This window comes from Protopterus annectens, chromosome 8.part0 (assembly GCF_019279795.1).
Source record: "Protopterus annectens isolate FY-2018-M chromosome 8.part0, PAN1.0, whole genome shotgun sequence".
NCBI classification, from domain to species: Eukaryota; Metazoa; Chordata; order Ceratodontiformes; family Protopteridae; genus Protopterus; species Protopterus annectens.
The window spans coordinates 322,500,998-322,525,911 of record NC_056741.1 but is presented as its reverse complement, the minus strand read 5'-3'; the positions used below and the strand labels follow the sequence as shown (position 1 = coordinate 322,525,911).

Below are 24,914 nucleotides of genomic sequence, written 5' to 3'. Positions count from 1 at the left end.
GTTTGTGGCTCCTGATGCAGAAAATGCTGTGCCAGCAGAGTGTAATTTACATAGAGCAACAACATTTTTAAGAGAAAGATACACAAATACACACAGCAGTTTATCATAGGTTGTGCATGTGTGGCTGGGCAGAAATTTAAATACTTATATAAAAGACAGCAGTTTTAAATTCCAGGTCTTGTAAGCAGTACATGTCCTGGAATAATGAGACTGAATGTGTGAAAATGAGGCTTACATATGCTAAGTTCAGGAAAATTAGAGTATCCCCTTTTCTGCAAGGTATGTTCGTCTTTGGGTTAGGAAACACAAACAGTGGTAGTGGCGAGCAGCGACTTTAAAGGAGAATTAGAGCTGTTGACATTTGCTGTTCTCCTTTTTTTATAATTCCATAACTCAAAATTACAGTTCTTGGGTTTATAGTAGGGAGCGTATATAAAAATAAGATACACTGTGTGACACTGCCAGCCCAGCTATCTGGAATTTTGTAAATAATTCTATGTCATTTGTGAATATTTATATGATTTATACAGAACTGTATGTTATGCACTGAGCTTCAAGAATGTAACCACAGCATACCCTGCTGAAACATAGAAGATTAACTTGCAAAACTTTATGAAAATAAGTTGAAATTAATTGCTTTACGATGTGCTATAAAAGTTAATGAAGCAAAGAGATAGGATGTTTATAGCTAGAAGTTTCTTTCTGTTGTCTTGAGAGAAGTAATTACTAGGTCTAAAATGTGAAAGTGTTTAATTGTTTTACAACTTTCAAGTTCTGCAAACTTCAGAGAGATGTATTTCTCACATAGAGATGTTAAATTTTGTTAAGTTTCTGTTAGCCTTGGAACTGAAGGCAGGTGGCAAAGAGAGATGTCATCCAAGCTGACCCAGCAGTAATGTTTGATAATAATTTAAGAACTCTCTCAGGTAAAGACTGTGCATTTTGTATCTTGTCTTGGACCTAGTAAGAACATCCACTCATTTGCATTTGCCTTGCTCTGTATGTAAGTTATTTAGGGCATAGTATCTTTTAGATATAGATAGGAATATAGTAAGGATTAGTTTAGATATTTTCTGTATTTATTTGAGACTGTCCTGCAGTGTTGTTTTAAAATATTTCCTTTGATTCTGTAGTTACTGTGTTGAGTATTTTCTTGTTCTTTTATTATTTATTATTAAATATATTTAAACATATATTTGTGAGACATATTTAAGCTATGAGAGTACTTGCATATGTATTTGGTGACACTGTACAGGCCACTCCTAAATAGCCTTGCTCTTGGTCACACTTATTTGGATAATAGTAACATTACATAGTAGGATTGGTCACCCTTTGTAAGGGCCTTTTAGTAGCTGATAAGGAGGGGTGGTGGCAGTGATAACTACCTTATAGTCTGGACAGAAGGGGGCATAGCTGGTATACCTATGCCAGCTTGGGCAGGGACGTTAAGGACTGGTTGATCAGAGTGTGCTGGAGGTCTTGGCTTGACCCCTCAGCTGAGATCTTAACCCTATAGCTGTGCCAGTGTGGAGTCTTATTGGGGATCTGGAGAAAGAGGGAGAAACCAGCCCCAGACTGACTATGATCTATGTGTGCTCTTAAGGGAAATTGTGCTTTACTGTGTGCGTACTTGTCATTCTCCCATTGTGTACATCCCTCACTGTTGCCAATGGGGAGGATTGAGGCTCCTTGATTACTGGGTGAGTGCAGGGGCATCGCATATTAATTGGTGGACAGTGGTGGGATATCCACATCACATTGGTTGACAGTTGTGAGTTAGCCACATGACATATTAATTGGCTTGTAGTTGTGTGGATATTGAATTCCTGTAGCCTGTGTACAGTGGTCACCGAAGATATTTGTACTCTCATCAGCCATGCAGTGAACATTCAGAGTTCATATCACAATTGTTTTATTTTTTTGTTAGCTTAGTTAGTCAGGGAGAGCAGGCAAGCATGTCAGCAAAGGAGTATGGCAAGCTGACAAGGAGCCATTTGGCTGAGATATGCTAGGCTAAAGGACTGGTGCATGCCAACCTGACTAAAGCAGACATGACTGGAGCTTTAGTCACAGCTGCATCGCAGAATAGCAACCAGGAGGGCAATCAGACTGGCAGTGGAGATGTGCAACTGTCAGAAAATGGACAGCTCAACCTTTCCACAGAGGACTTAAAAATCCATCTGGAGTTAGAGACCTGAGCTAGAGGCCAAGCATTTGGAAATAGAGGCAGCAGAGAGATTGAGACATCTAGAGACTGAGGAAAGAGAGAAACTGAAATGTTTGAAGGCTGAGGAAAATGAGAAACTGTGACACCTGGAAGCTGAGGAGAAGGAGAGGCAGAGGCAACATGAAAAGGAGATGCTGACTCTTCGCCATAGTCATGGAGGTAATGGAAAGGGAGTAACCACACCCCAGAAGCAACAAAAGTCGGTAAATGTATTCAACAATTTAGAGAGGGGGGCTAATTTTGATAGTTTCATTCATATGTTTGAGAGGGTACGTACTCAGTATAATGTTGACCAAGAGCTCTGGGTACGGTTCCTGACCCCCTTACTCCATGGTAAAGCTGTAACTGTAATTTCTAAACTATCTGATACTGATTGTTTAAATTGTAATGTTGTAAAGAACTGTCTTTTAGAATGTTGTAAGTTAACACCTGAAGCTTATAGGAAAAAAGTTTTTTGAGCATAGAAGCAAGGCAGATGAAAGTGTGTGTGAATATGTTGCTGAACTAAGCACTTATTTTCATAGGTGGGCGAGTGGATGTCAGGTCACCACTTTTGAAGGGCTGGCAGACCTTTGGTGAGGGAATAAGCCCTTAGCACTTTGCCTGAGGACATGAGAATCTGGTTAGCTGAAAGACAATGCACTACTGCAGCTGAATATGGGAAGAAGGGAGACCTATACCTAACAAGCAGGGCATCACTGCACAGGAAAAGGACACCCAGTGCTGCTGATGGGTCTAAGGGAACCCATGGTGGGCAGCCCAGAGTGCCCCAACAGAGTCCACCCATAACAGGGGAAGCCACTAGTCCAGGTGCACGTCCAGGACCAAGGGTTAAATGTTTTAAATGCAACCAGTGGAGGCATGTAGCATATAGATGTCCACAGAGGCAAGGTGGGGAGCAAAAGGTGGGAGAGCCAGTAATTGGGAATGACAAAATGCCAACAGTAACCTGTCTTGAGACAACAAGGGTACCCAACTACCACAGGAGGTTATATCCTATCTTAGTGAATGGGAAAGAGGCCATTGCTAAGAGAGACACAGCCTCTGACCTAACCATTGTTAAGCCTGTAAAGGTTACAGAGGAGTACTACTTGCTTGGGCAGCTTACTCCAGTCAGTGCTTAAGGGGGGACCCCATTCCAAATACATTTGGCTAGAGTTCACCTTGATTGGGTGAGTAGAAAAGGAAGCAAGCAAGTAGGTGTGTTTGAGGATATCCTTGCAGATGTCCTGATAGGGAATGATTTTGATAATGCAGTACCCTGTGTTCATGCAGTTACACACAATCAGGCTTGGAGACAAGCATGTGGGTTTGGTAACCTGGGGGAGACCCATCCAGGACTGGTGAGGTGGTTACTTCAGGGAGGGAGCTACCCTGTAACAGTGACTCTGAGTTTGAGCCACAGCTGCTTGTGGGTACTGATGTTCCCTTGGACAGAGTGACTCCAAGGGCAGATGTGAGTAGTAGTACCCAGGCTGACAGGCACCACTGTCAGAGAATACCAGACTTCCTGTGGAAGGGGAGCATAGAAGGGTTACAAAGAGAGAGTTGAGACAGGCTCAGCTCTCAGACCTTGCATTACAAGGCCTGAGGGGAGGTAGCTAGTGAGGCACCTAATTCTCAGTGGAAGGGAGAATCTGTATACTGGGACAAAGGGTTAATGTATAGAGTGTGGAACCCTGAGGGAGGGGTGGAGGGTGAGAGAATACAGCAGTTGGTAGTGCCAGAACCTACTGTCTGGCACTTTTGGCCATAGCCCATGATATGGGTCTATATTAGATAATCGAACATTTGAAAGTTCAACTACCATATGGTCAACACCGTATCACTGAACTTTCAAAAGTTTGAATGTCTAATAAAAAAAAATAAACTACACAAAACACGTACCTGAACACTCTAAGCAGGGGGGCAAGCCCCCCTGCACCCCACACCCCCGCTATTTAAATATACCAACTCCGAGAGCGCACTAAAGTGCAGAAAAGGGAAATCTTCCCATTCTGCACTGTACGGAGATCTCTGTTACAATGATCGAACATTCAAAAATCCGATCATATGGTGTCGACCATATGAGATTCGAAATTTTGAATGCTTGAACATTCAATATAGATCCCATGATATTCCCTTTGTAGGTCATATGGGCATAAAGCACACAAAGAGACATGTTATGCAGAACTTTCATTGGCCTGGGATTTCCAGAGATGTAACTGGGTACTGCAGGACCTGTGAGCAGTGCCAAAAGGTAGGCAAGGCAGGAGACCAGGTGAAATTTCCTTTGTTGCCTTTTCCTATGAATGAGGAGGCATTTCAGCAGGTAGCTATGGATATTGTGGGGCCTCTGCGTACCCCTAATTCCCCAGGGAAAAATATATCCTAGTGGTAGTAGATTATGCTACCAGACCAGGGTTAGATTTGTTGTACCTAAATGCCATTCTGAAAGTACCTGAATTCAAAATGCTCACCCATCAGATAGTCCTAGACCTTCTTCCTGACCACTTGTTTCATGGTGACTTTACATCTGAAGGATGCTTATTATCATCACATTCTAGTTTTCCCAAATTCAAGTTGAACCTACAAAAGTCCTGTATCAACACGCTCCCAAAGAATTATCTTCCTTGGGTGTATGATGGATACAGGAAAAAAGTATGGCCTTTCTGACCGTTCAGAACATTTTCAGGGATTATCAAAAGAAGCTACCTCCACAAGACAGATTCTCAAAATTCTAGGCCTCATGACATCAGTGAACTTTGTGATACCACTGACTAGACTCCACATAAGAAAGATTATGTGGTACTTAAAAAAAATTGTTGAACTCAGCACCTGCTTCCCCTGGAGTTTCAGGTACTAGTGCAGGAGTTTTGGAAATGAAAGTTATAGTGATGGAGGGATTGGATGTCTCTCATTCCAGGCCTGCCCTTCTCCCCACATACCCCAGTTCATTGAGTCCAGATGGGCTTGTCAGATTTTGCATGAGGAACAGTGTCTGAGGGACTTAGTTAATAGGATCCTTCACATGCTATAAAGCACATAAATGTCAAAGAAATAATAGTAGTGATTCGGACCTTAAAAGTTCTTCACCACTAATAGTCTCCAGATCCCATTTTATTGGTCACAGACACCACAATCATGTAGTACTTGAATAAATAAGGGAGTACAGGGTCACACCTTCCTTGTCAGTTGGCAATGATGGCATGGGAGCTAACCTTACAGCATTCTCTGATGCTTCAGGCCTTGTACATCCCTTCATAGCAAAAACCTCATGGCAGACAGACCAAGCAGATCCTGGATGGACACTCAACGAGTGGAAACTCAGGACAAGGGTCTGTCTGGATTTGGTCCAGATGTGGGGAACACTCCATATATCTCTATTTGCCTCCTTTCAAAACAGACAGTTTGAAAAATTTTGTTCAAGATATTCTTGCAGCCTTGTTGGAGGATAGAAGTATTTTCGTTTCCTTGAACAAAAACGTTTCTTTATGCTTTGCCTCCATTTTCACAAGTACGCAAGTTACTTCTGAAGATTCTGAAAGAATTACCAAAGATCATTCTAGTGTCCCCATTTTGGCCCAGTTACAGTTGGTTATCCCTTTTAATGGAATTGGATAAGGGAAATTACCGTAATCTGCCTCACAGTCTGGATCTGCTCACACAGTGTCAGGGGCAACTCCTGCACCCCAACTTAGAGGAACTGCTACCGACAGCCTGGAAGATTCTATCTTCATACCTTTCAAGCACTTGTTCCATGAGGATGTGCAACAGGTATTGAAGGAGGCAGGAAAACCTGCAAGTAGAAAATCTTATGTTTACAAGTGGAAGAGGTTTTCTAAGTGATGCCTAACCGATATCAGAGGGCCTGTTATGGTGTTTACCCCTCTAGTTTTAAAATGTTTGTGTGTGCTACTGATGGCTTATCTTATGCATCTGTTGAGGTGCATCTTGCAGCCATCTCAGCCTGTCTACCCATGGATCACCTTTTTTCATCTCTTTTTGTAATCAAACAGTTTACACAAGCAGTGTTGCACTTGAGACCCTCCTTGAAAGCAAGTTCCTCCTCCTTGGGATCTCAACTTTGTTCTTGATAAATTGATCTTACCTTCTTTAGGACCTGCCTTTCAGGCAGATTTGATGTTCATCACTTGGAAAACTGTTTTCCGTATTGCTGTCATCTGCAAGGTGAGTATCTGAACTGAAAGCTGTCATTGTGGGCCAACCTTATCTGATTTTCCACAAGGACAAGGTTGATGTACATGCTAATCCTATTTTCTTGACAACATTGGTTTTTAAATTTACCCTGAATCAAGCCATCAGTCTCTCGGTTTTCTTTCCTAGAAGCAAGGGAGAGAAGATTCTGCATACCTTTCATATGCGCAGGCTGACCAGGTATTACATTGACAGAAGTAAGCCCTTCAGAATAACTTAACAGCTGTCTATTCCCTATTCTGGGAATAGGAATGGTCAACCTGTTTCTAAGCAAACAATTTCTCATTGGTTGTCCTCTGCTGTTTTTGTTTTGTTACTCCCACCATGGTAAATCTATTCCAGGCACAATTAAGGCACATATCACCAGAGCCTTATCCTCTTCAGTGACATACTGGAAAGAAGTGGACTGTAGAAGCATTCTATAGGCAGTAACTTAGTTCTTTGTTTATACCCTTACAAAGCACTACAAACTGGATTATTTCTCAAGCTGTAGAGCAGGGTTTGTGAGGATCATTCTCCAGGGGCTCCTGGATTCTTATCCTCCCAAATCCTAGATATGGTAAGCTTTGGACATCTAACCATATGTCACTGAGGCAGTGTGAATGATGAACGTAGTACAGTTGTGTAAGTCCTACTTACCTTGACAGTAGTGAATATTCAAATTTCACACTGCCTCATTGGCAGCACCCTCCCACCATCCCCCCTTATTTTGTATATAGTTCAGTAGCATCCAGCCTTGTTGTGTTGTTTATTGGCTTTGATGATTTGTGTTGGTGGTTTGTGACTGCTAATTTGTTGGTTGGTGGTTTTTGGTTAAGTCTTCCTTCTGGTTCTGTTTGGCTCTTCCTACTTTGCATTAAAAGCCTGAATAACTGATATTTGGTGACAGGTGTTAGGCTTTCCCTGATTGGAGGGACTTAGCCAATCCCCTCTCACAGAGAGTCAAGGAGGGGACTCTAAGCTCTAGAAAGCTGCCAGTGTGGGTTTGTGTTCAGGCACAGAACCCATATGCTACTGAAGCAGTATGAAATTGAATTATCTACTGATGTCCTTCTGTTGTGGAGAGATCCCCGCCATAGGTGACCTGATGTCGGCCAGTATACAAAAGACTTCACTACTTTAGGGTGCATGGTACATCACACACAGGCTGTGATCGGATGTCGGCCGTAAACATGATGTACATGTGCCCCATACTCAGAACTTCTCTGCCACCAGATCCGAACACCAGATTCCAGCGTACAGTCTGACTTCGAGTTGTTTGTGATTCTTCAAATTTCAGATAAGTGGGCCACTGGAGAATATTTTTTGACTACTGTCTTTGGCTAGTGTTCATCATCCAAGTGGGGCAAGTGCCAATGTGGATGACAAATTCCACACAAGCTAGCCACCTCCAGTGGTTGTTCTGCCTAGGCCCAAACCACGACCACAAAAAATGCTCTGTTTGTCAGATGTTTGTCCCAAAGACATTAATGAGTAGGTTATCCTCAATAGCTATATACCTTGAGAATCAGTACTTAAAGCTGCTAGCAAAAAGATCTATGGAGGCATCCTCAGGGCCTGAAGCCGAGACGATTTTGAAGTGGAAGGCCAAAAGGCAAAGACCTGACCTTTCTGCTGCACCTCTGGATATAGATATCTCTCTTCAGGTGGAGGACAGCCCAGAGACATGTCTGGTTCACAGCTCAGTGGTTGAGCATTTATAAGCTTCCTCTTTCTAATAGGGACATAGGAGACAGACCAGGGGTAAATTACAGTTCAAGCAAAATAAAACAGCTCAATTACATCCAAATAGTTTATTTTAAAACCGATAAAACGATAAGTAGCAGCAAAATTACTAACCACAAAGCTTTCGGATTACTCCTTCAGTGTGATACTAAACTGCTAAACACATCTATATTTAATAAAAATTCAAAAGACATAATGAATGAGGCAGCCAACTGGATAATAAATTCAATTAAGAACACAATTTGTTTAAAGAGCTGATGCAAAATAATACATGTTATAACTTGATATGCATAATGTTATTTCTTTACATACATTTTATATTTTCAACCATAGCTGTTTGTGTTTTAAAACAGGTTTAATAGATATTGTAGAGTTTAAACTAGGAAATCTGTCAGCTTGCAATTTAACTATTCAAGTATATTCCTTAAGATGTAGGTCATTATTTTTATCTCCTCCCCTTATATTTGTAAAACATATGTCCATGACTCTGAATACAAAACTATGTGTATTATCTGACTCCATAACATGTTTTGCTATTGCATTTGTTAAGATACATCTTCTAGTGTCAGATTTATGTTCTATAATATGTTCACGTAGTTTTCTGGTTGATTTACCAACACAGAAGCTAGAACACTGTTCACAAGTAGCAAAGTATACTATATTAGTTGTATAACAAGTGCTGTACAACTAAACAAAAAGGATTTTTGTGTAATGGGATGTATAAATGTATTATTTTTACAAATAACATTACATACTGAACAACTTAAGCATGGGAAAGTGCCCTTTCTATTTAATTCACACTGATGGCGGAAGTCTTTGTAACATAATTTACTTTTTAAGTTGGATGAATTCTTGTAAGCAAACTTTGGAGTAGATGTAATAAATTTATTTAATTCTGGTTTAGAGCCATCAAAATTTCCCAATTATTGTAAATAATTTTCTTAACATCAGCTGTGCATCTACTATATGTAGTTGTATTGCGTAAGGTGTGTATTCTGCTATCATTCCCAGATACAGTGTTAACAGTGTTAGGTGCTGAAACATGTGGTTTAGCTATGGTTTGCCATTGTTCTAAGATTAATCGTTCTTCTTTAGTTAATAAGTTAGCATCATAACCTCTCTGTTGAAATTCAAGATTCATATCATACATTTATTCCATACATCTAGTATCATCAGTATTCAACCTACTGGCTCTATATTACTGACTTTTAGTAACACTTTTAAATACATGACTAGGCTGCATACTTTTTCTATGTAAATATTTATTTTTATTAGTGGGTTTCTTGTAAATTTGAGTAGATATGACACCATCTATTAAATTCATGGTCAGCCTTAAGCATAGGCGAACTAGGCAACCGCCTAGGGCGCCGTACCAGCCAGCCTTGTAAAGGGCGCAATTTGTGTTTATTTAATTTAGTTTTCTTATTATGCAAACGCATAATAAGAAAAGTAAATTAATTAAAACTAATAAATAAACCGTAGGGTGTCTGAATCACAGAGCAAGGGGGAAGCGCGAGCGCCCTTCCACTTTTATACCTGCAGGCTGTCCAGGAGGCTTCAACAATTACCATAAAAAAAAAATCTTCACTCCACAATAGTGGAGTCTTCTCCTTTAAGGAGGGACATGCATGCATCACATGCACATACTCCAATGCTGATATAAAGACATTCTACAGTTGCACACGGTAATTAAAGTAGCACTTCAAGAGAGGGGTTAATTCTGTGTGTACACATGTGGCTGTTCAATTTAAAAAGTCAGTAAATAAGTGTATGTGTCTGTGTTGTTTAAACTGAGTTTCTATATGTGAGAAAAAGTGTGTGTGTGTCTATGGAATTTAAATTTGTTGTTCTGTTTGTATGAGAGATAAAGTCCGTGTGTTATTGTGTAAGAGAGTATGTGTGTGTATGAGAGAGAAGGTGAGTGTCTGTGTGTTGTATGAGAGAGGAGGAGTGTGTGGAATTTAAAGTAGTTGATAGTTGATATATGTAAGAGAAGGTATGTGTGTATTGCTTGGTGAGAGAGTAGATGTGTGTGTATTGCTATGTGAGAGAGTAGCTGTGTGTGTGTGCAACATACCTCTCAACTGTCCTCATAAAATTTGTAGTTCTGTGGTAATTCACAGAAGTGAAGTCACCTAAACAATGATTTTATATATGTATCAGCCATTTTCCTAGACCTCTCAAAAGCATTTGATATGGTCTCCCACTCCATTCTACCAGACTCACTAACTTCAATATCCTTCACCTCCTCTACTATAGCCTGGTTCAGAAGCTACCTGTCTGAGAGGCAACAATCAGTCCAGTGGAAAGGAACTCTGTCTACACAACTTCCAACCACCATAGGAGTCCCAGAGGGCTCTATACTGGGCCCGCTATTGTTCTCTGTTTTCTCAAATAACCTCAATAGCTCTACACAACATGCCACACTCATACAATATGTGGATGATTCAACCCTGATCTGCTCCACCTCATCTCCCACCACCCTACATACACTTACTCAAGATACCTTTAACTCAGTAGAAAAATGGATGTCAGGTATCCAACTAATTCTGAATCCCAAAAATACAAAACTGCTACTATTTACCCCTAATAGATAAAAAAAACCCTCTCCTTTACCATAACATCTAAGGACGGCATCGCCATCTCCTCTTCTAAACACAACAAACTTCTGGGCATTGAAATAGACAATAATCTCCACTTTGATGTTGACATCTCACATACCATAAAACTAGCACACAAAAAACTAGGCTCCCTATACAGGCATAAGTCCTTTCTCTCACAAAAAGCAAGAGTCACTCTTGTAGAAAGCCACCTCCTCTCAACTCTGTTATACGCAGCACCAATCTTTACCCAAATCAGACAATGTGACCTAGACAAACTAGAGTCATGCTGCAATAAAATAGCCAAGTTTGCTACTAACTCAACCTATAGAACCCATCACTGTGCTGCACTAAAAGAACTAAAATGGCTTGAGCTACCACAGCTACTTAACTATCACCAGCTGGGCACAGCCTACAATATTCTCAAATATCCTGAAAAAAACCCCTCATTATCCAACCTACTTACTGTCTATACTGCAAACTTGTACCTAAGATCCATTGAAAAATCTCTCCTCTCCATCACGAAGGCTAACAATAATGCAGGGAAAGCGCTCTACTCCCACACCGTTGTCAGAAATTGGAACTCTCTTCTCCTATCCGTGTCCACTGCCCCCTCCACATCCATATTCAAAAACTCCCTCAAATCACATTTTCTTAGTACTTGGTTATGCCCTTGTATCAAATAACTGATCACATGCTGGATCTCTGATTCCTTGTAGGCTTGGTCATCTGAAAGGGTACTTTTAACTGTAGAATCTTACTTGATATATTTTCTTCTCTTACCAATGTATAACTGACATTGTCTTTTTCCCTATGTTCTATATCTTCTTTTACCTGGAGTGTTTTATTAATTTCTTGTTATATTACTATGCTCAACATACATGATGTAACCTGTTTTGTGTATTATGCTAGATGTACTGTATTTGTATAACTTGATGCTGGAGCTTTTCTCCCCGGGCCTCCGCTGAAAATGGACCTGGTCCAGTCGGAATTTCCCGGTTAACAAATGTAAAGTAAATAAATAAAATAAATAAGAGCAATATGTATAATCTGCCCCTGTTTGGGGGCCTTTGCCCCCCCCCCATTATTTTAGCCTTTGTTCAGATTTCTTGTGCTAAGGGATTGAGAGGTATGGAGGCATGGTATGTAATGTCCTAGATGCCGATTATTTGTTGCAATTTAAGGGGGGATAGGGGTTCTGCATTCCTTAGTGTGCCCTCCTTTAAGATGCCTAGTAACTGTGAACTTGTTGTCTGTTTCTCAGTCATTCTCTACTGCAATATTACCAGCATACTCATTTTTTCTTTAATGCAACATAGGCAATTAATTCTCCAAGGGTAGCAAGCACTGAATTTATAGATGAAACAGTGAAATGTAAAGTTGTTTGCCACTAGCAGTCTGTTCATTAGTTACAAATCTCTTTAATGTAGAATTATTCTGATGACTTTTACTTCTGCACAGATTGTGCTTATTGACTGATACTGATGGGTTGAAACGACAGACGTTTGCGGGGCCTTTTGTGGCTAAAATGCTCTGAAATGGGCAGTTTTGTCATTGGGTCATACGTTTTGTTTCATTGCTTACTGGAAACAATGTTCAAAACTACAAATTTAAAACACACTCTGAATGTAAATGTTTTCAATTTGCAACTAGCTGTTTTTTGTTTATCAAATGGCACACTGTTGTAGAATCTGAAAGCAGTGATAGTAGCATAATTGCCTTTGGTGCAGAAGCCTGTGGATTCTGCAGTGCCCATATATGATTGTTGATTATTTGGTGCATTGTAAGGGAGATAGGGGTTCTACACTCCTGAGTACGTCCTTTGTATGAGATGCCTAGTGACTATGAACTTGTTAGTCATTTCCTATTGCAATATTACCTGCTTTCCAATTTTTTAATGTAATACAGGCAATTCATTCTTCAAGGGCAGCAGGTACTGAATTTGTAGATGAAACATTGATATGTAAAGTTGTTTGCCAGTAGGAACCTCTTCTTTAGTTACAGATTTCTTTAATGTGGAATTTACATGATTTTGCTTCTGCAGAGACTGTGTGTATGGAGTAATACTAGTGGATTGTAATGACAGAAGTCTTGAGTGGCCTTTTACGGCGGAAATTTTCTGAAGTGGGCGGTTATTGGTTCATACATTTTGTTTCATTGCTTATTAAAAGAATGTTTAAAACTACAAATTTAAAACACATTCTAACGAGTGGTGTTGTATTATACAAGGAATATAATTCAACACAATCAGGAAGGTGAATCAAACAAGAAATAAGTGTATGCATGCCCCTAAAAATGTGTGCAAGGAGTCTGTTTTGAAAACAGCCCAAAAGTAAACTTAATTCTCCACTGGCCAGATGCATTTTCTATGATTGTGGGTTTTACCATTTCAATGAATGTGAGTTTCAAGGACAGAAAAGTTTACTGCTCGTTTTCACTGCAAGACTGCACTGTTTGTTTAGCAAAGGGCTAGCTGTGTTTGTGCTATTTTACTTTAATATCTGTAATCACTGTAGAAGCAAATAAGAGAACAGTATGCATGGTAACTGGTGAGAAATAACCAAATAATGGAACACTGGAATAGCTGAGGAGGGGGTTGCTGCAGGACGGGCTGCTCTGGTGGGGTCTATTACCCTGCCTAGGGCCATATTTGACCACGATCCGGCTGTGGTATGTAAAGTAGAAAATATGTACACAAAGATAGTTGCTGTTTAACTACATTATAAGGCATCTTTTTCTTCCTATGCATTTAAATAATTTAAGGAAATGACTGGAGTGGTTTTCTTGGGGAGTGACCCTGTGGGTGTGGCTCAAATAGGGGTGTTTCATGAGTATGGTGTGGGTGGAGCTTAAGGGGCACCGGAGCACTACTTCGCCTAGGGCGCCATTTCTGCTAAGGCCAGCCCTGATTAAATTCACAAGTATATCTAAAAAATGTATTTCACGCAATGAACTAGTCATTTCAAATTTTAAAAAAGATGTAGTGTTATTCAGGTATACAAAGAATTCATTCAACAATTCCTGGTTACTTCCCCACACAGAAAGCACATCATCTACAAAGTTCTTATAAAATAAAATATAAGGTCTGAAATCAATAGGGCAGTCATAGACATATTTCTCTTCCCATTCGTTTAAAATTAAATTGGTATAGGTATTTGCAATCAGTGTTCCCATTGCAATACCTGTAGTCTGATAATATACAGTGTCATTAAACAGAAAAATATTATTATTCAAAGTAATATGTAATAATTCACATAATGTTTCTATTTCTCTAGCATTAGATTCAGTATATTTACATAAAATATCTCTAATTGTATTAATTCCAAACTCACTGGGAATAGCAGTAAAAAGAAATGTTATATCTAATGTTACTAGACAATAAGATGAAACATTTGTGTTTTGTTGCCAAATAAAAAGTTTACCAAGAAAGTCACTTGTATCTTTGATATAACTCTTAACATAAGATAGTATGGGACTTAACTTAGTTTGTATATATAATGATATAGAGGTCTCATTAGAGGGTTGGTAAGAGATTTATGTAACTTCAGCAAACCATACAAAATAGGTGTTTTAGGGCATGGAGTAGAAAAATAATGTAGTAATTCTATAGAAATATCATTATTAACTTGTAATTCAAATAAAGACATGTTCACTTTACTAATAGATCGCATATTAACATTAGTAACATTAGATATAAAATCTCATTTTACTGTTATTCCCAATGAGTTTGGAATTAATGCAATTAGAGATATTTTATGTAAATATACTGAATCTAATGCTAGAGAGAGATAGAAACATTATGCAAATTATTAGCTATTACTTTGAATAATAATAATTTTCTGTCTAATGACACTTTATATTATCAGACTACAGGTATTGCAGTGGGAACATCGATTGCAAATGCCTATGCCAATTTAACTTTAAACAAATGGGAAGAGAAATATGTCTATGACTGCCCTATTGATTTCAGACCTTTTATTTTATTTTATAAGCGCTTTGTAGATGATGTGTTTTTTGTGTGAGGAAGTAACCAGAAATTGTTGAATGAATTCTTTGTATACCCGTATAACACTATATCATTTTTAAAATTTTAAATGACTAGTTCATTGCATGAAATACATTTTTTAGATATACTTGTGAATTTAACAGATGGTGTCATAGCTACTCAAATTTACAAGAAACCCACTCACAAAAATAAATATTTACATAGAAAAAGTATGCACCCTAGTCATGTATTTAAAAGTGTTACTAAAAGTCAGTTCTATAGAGCCAGTAGGTTGAATACTGATGATACTAGATGTATGGAACAAATGCATGATATGAATCTTGAATTTCAACAGAGAGGTTATGATGCCAATTCATTAGCTAAAGAAGAACGATTAGTTTTAGAACAACGGCAAACTATAGCTAAACCATATTTTTCAGCACCTAACAATGTTAACACTGTATCTGGGAATGATAGTAGAATAAACACTACATATAGTAGATGCACAGCTGATGTTAAGAAAATTATTTCCAGTAATTGGGAAATTTTGATGGCTCTAAACCAGAATTAAATACATTTATTACATCTACTCCAAAGTTTGCTTACAAAAATTCATCCAACTTAAAAAGTAAATTATGGTACAAAGATTTCCACCATAAATCACGGAATCAGTGTGAATTAAATAGAAAGGGCACTTTCCCATGCTTAAATTGTTCAGTATGTAATGTTATTTGTAAAAATAATACATTTATACATCCCATTACACAGAAATCATTTTCTTTTACTTGTACAGCCACTTGTTATACAACTAATATAGTATACTTAGCTACTTGTGAAAAGTGTTCTAGTTTCTATGTTGGTAAATCAACCAGAAAACTATGTGAACATGTTATAGAACATAAATCTGACACTAGAGGATGTATCTTAACAAATGCAATAGCAAAACATGTTATGGAGTCCTATAATACACATAGTTTTGTATTCAGAGCCATGGACATATGTTTTACAACTATAAGGGGAGGAGATAAAAATAGTGACCTACATCTTAAGGAATATAATTGAATAGTTAAATTGCAAGTTGATAGATTTCCTGGTTTAAACTCTACAATATCTATTAAACCTGTTTTAAAACGCAAACAGCTATGTTTGAAAAAATAAAATGTATGTAAAGAAATAACATTATGCATATCAAGTTATAACATGTATTATTTTGCATCTAGCTCTTTAAACAAATTGTGTTCTTAATTGAATTTATTATCCAGTTGGCTGCCTCATTCATTATGTCTTTTGAATTTTAATTAAATAAGGATGAGTTTAGCAGTTTTGTATCACACCGAATAAGGAGTAATCCGAAAGCTTTGTGGTTCGTAATTTTGCTGCTACTTATCGAACCATTTGGACGTAACTGAGCCATTTTATTTTGCTTGTATTGGACTGATTTTGAACGGCAAGTGCATTACAAGCTTAGTTTTTTCTTTGACTTTGTAAATTACAATTCCCCACCCACTGATCAAAGCTGAGCTTAAATAATGCAGGGAGGAACTCTGCTTCACATGATGTACAACCTGTACCACAGAAGAGGTAGTGTCTCAGACACATACCTGCATTTCTGAATGCCAGTTCAGAAATGCACATCATTATTTCCTGTGTGGTAAGCTGGCAAGCTGCATGCTACAGTTCTTAAAAACAAGAGAGAGTTTTTACAACTTTTTTTCTTTTTTGCTGTATAGCTTAGAGTGTGGTGCGGCGGTGGGAATGGATCTGGCTTGCTGCACCAAACTATTGGAGTGGACCTTTGTAAATTTTTTTTTTTTTTGCATGTTAGAGCTGAGGGGGTGCTACACCAGATCAGAGATGGTATAGGACCCAGGTATGGCCCTGTTAGCAGTTATGGTAAGTATGTCATTTATATAGCTGTAGTTTACATGTTATCCCTCTATAACTGTAGTATTTTGGTTGCTGAAAAAATAAACGTATATGGTGGGTTTACAAAAGAAATGCTTTGCTACCCAAGGTTTCAGACTGCTTCCCTCTGCAGATTAGTGTGCTATAAGTGTTGTAGATATCAGTTTCTTGTGTTTATATAGGAACTGTATAATTTTCTTTCAGAAGTAAGCAGTCTTTCAGAAACTATTAGGTAGCTGAGAGTTTAGATTCTCTGCATTATTCATACACAAAACTAATGTCTCTCTTGTTTCAAAGCATTCTAGGTACAAATGCCCTGATGAGCTCAAGCAGAAGCTTTGAGAGAAGTAAACACGAGTCTGATTCCTCGTCATTTGATGATGCTGGACAAGCCTATGTTGTAGGTCAGAATAATAAAATGTGTATATTTATGACATTATCTGCATGCACAGCTCTCATATGATTATCATGAGTAATATGGATCTGTGTATAAGTTGTCTTTTTTGTTTGAAGTCTAGTTAACTTGGAACTGTCTTACATAGTCTCAGTACTCAGGTCTCTTTCCAATTAGTATCACTATAATCCCTTTACTGGGACACAGAAACACAACCAGTGTCAGTTGAAGAGTTTCTTAAACTGAAATCTGTCAGAAAGTGGAGTTTTGCCCATTAGTGTGGTGTAAAACTTTTTACCAGGTAATAAGTTGTTTTGTGTGTGAGTTAGAGAAAAAAAAACCTTGAAGTATGATATTCATATATTGTGGTCGTTATTAAGGCACCCCAATAAAAGCTCTTCTGTGATGTGATTTCCAGCCACCGTCCACTTTGAAAATTTCAAGCAACTCCTTACCCACTTGTCCTCTTCTTGACTTGTCCACTTAATGGATATTTTTTTTCTCTCTTTTTTTTTTCTGTCCTGCCTGTCAACTTTTAATTTTACTTTTGGGACTTAAGCCTATATGATCTCTAGTGGTGGGGGAATCCCCAAATCCATTAGGGAGAGAGCCATCTGGAGAGACATCATTCAGGCTTACACTGGGGAGTTTGTGCTCTTGCCAGCGTGCTTTGGCAGCGAGAGTTTTTTGGGGGGGCAGGCAGGGAAGCGTGCTACCTACATCACTACAGGGACTCTAAATATCCTCCCTATTGTGAGTGCATGCTCCTGAGCACCTGCCAGTGAGGGCTAACACCAAGCAGGTGCATAGAGAACAGTAAACCACTCTCAGGATGCCCACTGCAACACCACCCCCATGGGAGATTGTGGCTGTGCATGTCCTGTCCTCATTGCCCATGGCCAGAGATGGACACCTGCCAGCATAAATGCCTGAGCCACTGTTTGAAGTGAGGTCACCTGGGCCATAGTCTGAAGTTTATCCATCTGTGCCACCAGTGCTACCTCATACTGGATAAAATATTGGCAGTTAGAGAGGGAACATGCACTCAGTGCTTCATTTCTTTCCTTTTCTTCCTGCAAGTACTCACAGCCTGCATTCAGAACAGAACTGTGGTTTGCCCTGTACACTTCCAAAATGAGTTTTGTTTTATTTTTTACCACTTTTGAACCTTTTTGATATATATATATATATATATATATATATATATATATATATATAGTCTCATAGCTCCTTCCAGAGAAATACATTTACAAAGCAAGCTCATAAAAAGCTGTATATAGTCTGCCTTGCCTAGAAAACAAGACCAAGGGATGTCATTCAGGGAGCTGTCAGGGATTTTGTACAGCTCGACCATATAATGGAATCAGAATTATAAAATAAAAATAAAACTTGACTAATTCGCTGTGTGGAAGATTTTTTTGTTCACATATTAAAATATATTTTGTACTGAGATTTAGCAATTTTTTTAATTATTTTTCTTTGTATTTGTCCCACCCCCCACCCCCCTTTTTAGCCAAGGATTTCAATAATTGTTTATTTATTGTTTAGTTTATTTAACATTTGTTGACGGGGAAAGTCTAACTTAGAACAAAGGCAATTTTCAGCGGAGGCCTGGGGAGAAACGCTGCAGGCACATGTCTTTGTAACATGGGAGGAAACCCACATGAATGCAGGGAGGACATGCAAACTCTGCACAGAAGGCACTCCAGCTGAGAATCGAACCAGAAAACCTCTTGCTGTGAGGTGACAATGTAACCCCTGCACCACTGAACCGTCCACTGGGCAGTAGGTGACCTCCAAAGAGACTTTGGGGGGACAAGATGGCTGTGATGCACACTGATTAACAGTTTGATTAGAGCTCTCCCAGACTGAAAACAGAAATTGTGGAAAAAAGCAAACAAAAGCTATCGATTTGGGCAAAATTCAATCACTTGTTAGTCACTACATTGCCTGGATGTTGGCAAAGAAGAAATTTGTAGAAAGCAAAAGGAAATCAGCTAAAAAAGGATAAGAAAAAAACTCCGGTGTGGAAGAGCCTTACAGCTGTTCAGCAAAAAGCAGTTCAGGTTTCACCACTGGTACAGGAGATGCTGCCAATATTACAATTATTTAAAACATAAATCAAATGCATTTAGATGTGTTTTTATATTCAACAGCTTGTCTTATTTTAAAGTCAAATGACGAAAGGCTGAAAAGAACAGAGGAAGCTGTAAGTAAGTATTCAGATGAGCTGATGAAACTAGAAATCATAAGATGAAATGAAGAAAAGAATGTCAGAAGATGAGGCTTCTCAAGAAGTTGTTGTTGTTGTCTTTCAGCTTTTCCCAGTTAGGGGTCGCCACAGCTGAACTCCAGTCCACTAATGATAGACAGTAGATTTTTACAAATGCCGAGGTGCCAGCTCGACGTTCAGCCTTCAACGAAGGCACCCCCATTTATGCATGTCTTTCGAACGCCCACCCAACCGCGGGGAGGACATGCAGACTCCACACAGAAGGCACTCCCCGCACTCCAGCCGAGAATTTAACGGGAGAACCTCTTGCTGTGAGGCAACAGAGGCTTCTCAAGAAGAACTGTTTCAAAAAATAGAAGAATTAGAAGGCAGAGTATGTAGAGAAAACTGAAATTTTCTGTTACACCAGATAAACTGAAAGGAATAGATTGCTTCAGTTTTGTGAATGTACAAATAAACAACTGGACTGATTCCTCATTTGGATTTGTTAATTGAAGGGGCACACCATGTCTAGTCTCCAAATTTGGCCATGAGAAATCAACCCAAAACCTGTATTAGTGAAGATGCAGTCATACTAACAGAAAAAGTTGCTACTAACAAAACTGTGGAAGAAGGGAAAATTATCAAAATTTGTGAACACCAGAGTGTTTTCAGAAAATGATTCTTCATTGTACACCATGCAGAAGAGAAGTAAGTTTATCCCTGCAGTCAGAGGATGCTGAGTCAGGTGTGTGATTTATGCTACTGATACCCAGGGTTCTTCAACAGATCCAAAAGGACTCAAGCTTTCCCACACACTAAATTTAATCATGCAAGGCAGGGTTTATTTGATGCACCCCATCCTGAAAACACTTCAGTTGACTGTTAAGATTATAGACTTTTGATAACTTTTAGGCACCACTTTCATTTTTAAAGAGGATGCACAGCAGATATTAAAGGTGTAAAAATGCTACTAGAAAATCATATATGTGTAAATGAGAAAAATTTCTTAGTTGGTGCCACTGCAAAAACCAGGACCCTTTCAAGGCCTCAGTGTATCAGGTTCTTGATTATTTGTGTGAATTGTTGTCCTCTGCCCTCTCTTATTCTTCTGTCAAGATTCATCTTTCAGCCATTTCTGCTTGTCTACTCTTCAAGTCATGCAGATGTTCTTCTTGTTTCACTGTTGCAGTCAACACGTTTGGGTTATCCCTGCCAGGGTAGTCCTCAGTCAGCCCGAATACCAGAGGGCTAGTATTTCTGCGTCGGTTGCTGTTGCTTCAGGACTGACATCAGGTGGTCAGTAGTATAAAGTAAGACAGCCAACGCCATTACATAAGTCTTTCTTGCTGAGGAGCCCGAAGCAGAAGCAGTTCGCCTAAGTGCCGGTCGGGCACTACCTGAGTTTTCGTTTTCCGAATTGAAGTTGAAGTCTTCTAAAGCTAAGTACCCCATTGGGGATCTTTTTTTTTTTTTTTGCTCTAACCGATGTCAGAAAATGTTAACAATTATCTCGCCTGTGGAAAGCAAATACCACACCGAGACTTTCATTCTTACTGCATCACTTGTTTAGGCCCAGTCCACGACGTCCCCGCTGTCACTTTTGTGCTTTGTTCAATGCCAGAACTATATGTCTTTGCGCCCTTATTGTAGCTAGATATTTTCGCTCTTAGTTCTCGATTTCTGATATGGCTTCGGTAAGCCATCCGACAACCGATCTTCCGAAAAAACGTAAGGATAAAGAGAGACAGACGCACAGGTCCAAACCTTCAGACAATGCTTCTGTTAAGCTAGTCATCAGTTCTCCGGTCCTCAGTGAGGCACTTTCACAGCCCCTGATGCCCACTTGTGTGGATTCGCAGGCCGCTACCGAGACCCTTTCTGAGTCTGGAATGCTGCAAAACTCTTTATCGACTAAGGATCCTGTGGTTGTCTCTACGTTGGATAGGTCCGGAGCCACTGAGCAGGCACAGGTTTCCGAGGAAGCACTTCGAACTACCATTTTTCGACACAAAACGACAACTTCTTTCGCATCTACTGTTCTTTCGAAAACTACTGAGTTTCTAAGGCCCAAGGTACGAACCACACCCAAGAAACTGACGACCCCATCTCAGGCACCTGCTTCCTTGCCTCAGTCTCAAATGCTTAAAATCGCAGAAGACCTTATAATGTTGATCAGGGGAAGCCAAGCTACCCCTTCCAAAAGAAAAAGAGATTTGTCCCCAGTAGTCTTATCTGAACAGGAGTCTGATGACTCTGATGCTTCTGAATATGAAGACATGCACTCCCTTTCTGCTTATGAAGATTCTGATGCAGAGGAATCTATTCCTTTAGCCTCTCCACCCAAAGATTTTTCCTTTGGGGAAACCCTTCATACTTTAAGGGAGCATTTCCAATGGGAATGTCAGGACTACCCTCAGTCTAAAAAGAGACTCAGGGAATTTTTAGATCTTCCACAGCACAGACCCTTGGCCATTCCTCCTGTCCCGGATGTTGTGGATGATGTTTTCATGGAATCTAGTTTAACTCCTGACACCCTCCCTCCTGCTCCCAGGAAACCTGATAGGTATTACAGAGTCCCTGACTCCCTGACTCTCACAAATGTCTTTTCAAAAATCCTACTGCTGACTCTGAGGTTATCTCCCAAGAGCCAAAAGGAATTAAAGCAACTTCTGCTAAGAATCCCACCCCGTCAGATAGGGATTCCCAAGCATTAGACAGATAGGGTAAAGAAGTACACACCCCTGCTACTCTTGCTGTTAGAGCACTAAATTGTCAGTTCCATATGCTAAAGTTTCAGCAGCATACCATGGAACTCCTCAAACAAAAAATATCAACTTTTCCTGCTTGTGCAGAAAATAAAAAGCTGCAAGACTTTATGCACTCTGCAAGTCAAGTAACTAAGCACACTTTACACTGTGGTTTTGATGCCCTAGAAGAATCTTGCAGTGCAGAAGTCACCAGTTCTGTCCTTAGAAGGCATGCTTGGCTTAAGGAACAGCCTTTGCCAGACCATGTCAAATCTAAACTATTGGATGCACCCTTGCACAAAGACAACTTTTTTGGCACCAAGGTGGAGGAGATGGAAGAAAAGGCTAAATCTATGCAGACAGTTAAGGATTTCCTGCAGGTCCAGCCACCCACGTTCAGTAGGCATTGCCCCTCCAAGCACTGGTCCTTTCCTGCCCCCGCCAGGTCAGTTCAGCCGAGACCCCAGGGAAGCAGACCCCTCAGACAATAGCCACAGGGAATGCAGAGATCAAAGCAATGGAGTACTTCCACTTCTAAACCAGGAAGTACAAAGCCACCCCCTCATGGTAGGAACTCACAATGACTCTCCACTTCCACCCCCTCCCTCTGCCCACATAAACCTGCCCTGGGAGGAAAACTCTCCTTCCACTCAAGCACCTTGGGCCACCATTACCAACAACCACTGGGTCCTCAACATAGTGTCCCAGGGATACATATTTTCTTTCCACACTCTATTTTGTTGTTTGTTCTTCTTTCGGCATTTCTTAGTTAGGGGTCGCCACAGCAGAATGCCGGTCTGCTAATGATTGGCAGTTGATTTTTACAGTGCCGAGGTGCCAGCCCAACGCCCAACCTTCAGTGAAGGCACACCCATTCACGTATGTCTTTCGAACACCACTCGACCACGGGGAGGACATGCAGACTCCACACAGAAAGCTCTCCAGCCGAGAATCGAATGGGAGAACCTCTTGCTGTGAGGCGACAATGCTACCGCTGCACCACCGTGGCCCAAAAGGGTTCCCAGATCTACCTCCAAACTAGTGGGCAGAGGCCAAAAAGCAAGTCCTTTCTCTGCTCTCAATGAGGGCAATACAGCACGTTCTTGCAGAACAGATAGGCCAGGGTTTCTACTCCAGGCTCTTCCTGGTACCCAGAAAAGAGGGCACCTGGTGCCTCATCCTCGATTTATCCATTCTAAACACCTTCCTGGTGATACCAAAATTCAAAATACTCACCCTCCAGCAACTACTACCTATGCTCTCCAAGGATGTTTAGCTAGCCACCCTAGACCTAAAAGTGGCCTACCTACACATCCCAATCAGGAAATCATGTGGAACTATCTACGTTTCAGGGCAGGATCTCTGCACTTTCAATTCTCTACATTTCCCTTTGGCTTATCTACTGCTCCCAGAGTTTTCACAAAATGCTTGGCCCCCACCATTGCTTTTTGCAGGCAAAGAAATATTCATATTTTTAAAACAAAAAACACACACTGGAGCCAGAATAAGTTGAGCGCTTTCGTCCCGTTTATTACAGAACTTCTTCAGAACAATAAAGTGAATTACATACATCATTTCCTTTTATACCATTATTCTCCTGACATTATTTCCTACATTACTAATCCTTCAAAGGACATACACATTTAACATATAATTACTCAAAACATCACTTTCTGTCATACTTTTCAATAATAATAAACTATAAAACAGCCCCTAAAGCTTATACAGGAATTTTCTGTTATGCAACCATACATATATTATAAAAAACTTATACTAGCCAATATTATTTCTTAGTTAAAAGTTAACATAATTTAAATAACTTTTGACAGAAATCTTGTCATTAATGCCCGATGCTATATCAGCTCTTAAAAAAATTGCCATTTTAGTTCTATTTTTCCTAAAAAAAAATTTTTAAAGGATCCCACACATTTATCTGTATTCACTTTTTCAACTACAAAAAAGGTAAACTTTTTACAATTTTCACAGTTTACAGAATGTTTGGCTAAATCATTACTCATATCCTTTTTCTTTATAGCCAAAATATGCTCTCTAACTCTGTATTTTAACTTTCTAATGGTCTTACCTATATAGAAATTTTCACAATTTGAACAATACTGCAAGGTATACCAATCCTTCACTTTGACAGTCATACCTATCTTTAGCTATTAAAGTATACTTCAGATGTTTGGAATGATGGCTTTGCACCCCCATCATAAATCTACACTGACTACAGTTTGCACAAGGAAATGTTCCTAGATGGGTAATAACTCTATCTTGACCTTCATTTTTATGCCCCCCTTCCAAAATTTCTTTTAAATTTCTTGTCTTTTTATTAATAAAATTTGGTGTAGTTCCAGTAATTCTAGTCAGTTCCTCATTGCCCAAAATAACCTTCCAATTTTCTTGACTCAACTTTTTAATATTTGGCCCATCAGTATGCATAGGCACTGGAAATGCATATTTTAACCCCTCATTCTCACCCACACTTTGATCAGAATTTTTCTTCTGAAATCCTGCTCTCAGAATAGGTGAAATCTATGTTCCCTATTATTTTTAACATATTGTATAACTTAATCAAGGGTTTCACTAGGTTATCCTCTTATCAGTAAACAACTGTTTAAGTATATCCAGTTCTATTGTAAATTGATGGTCATCACTGATCATTCTACAAAGTCTAATCACTTGCCCTTTGAATACATTAAATGTCATATATTTGGGATGGCAACTGTCAAAGTGCAAGTAATTGTTAGTAAAAGTTTTCTTTCTATAGATGTTACTTCCAAATACTTTGTTACCAACATTCATTTTAACTTCAACGTCCAGAAATTGGACTTCTGTACCTTTATTACCTATAGTAAACTTGAGCCAAGATACTGATTGATTAATTTGCTGGAAAAAGTCATCTAACTGTTTACCACT

At 39.4% G+C, this 24,914-nt stretch overlaps 1 protein-coding gene across 2 annotated transcripts in view; it reads left to right on the top strand.

Moving 5' to 3' along the window:
* PTPN13 (protein tyrosine phosphatase non-receptor type 13) overlaps positions 1–24,914 on the top strand; it is a 1,949,788-nt gene that overhangs the window by 899,706 nt on the left and 1,025,168 nt on the right. For both annotated transcript variants that reach the window (XM_044079819.1, XM_044079818.1), the window contains one exon: positions 16,937–17,043. In XM_044079819.1, the coding sequence (XP_043935754.1) occupies positions 16,937–17,043 (107 nt within the window). The remainder of the gene's footprint in view (positions 1–16,936; positions 17,044–24,914) is intronic.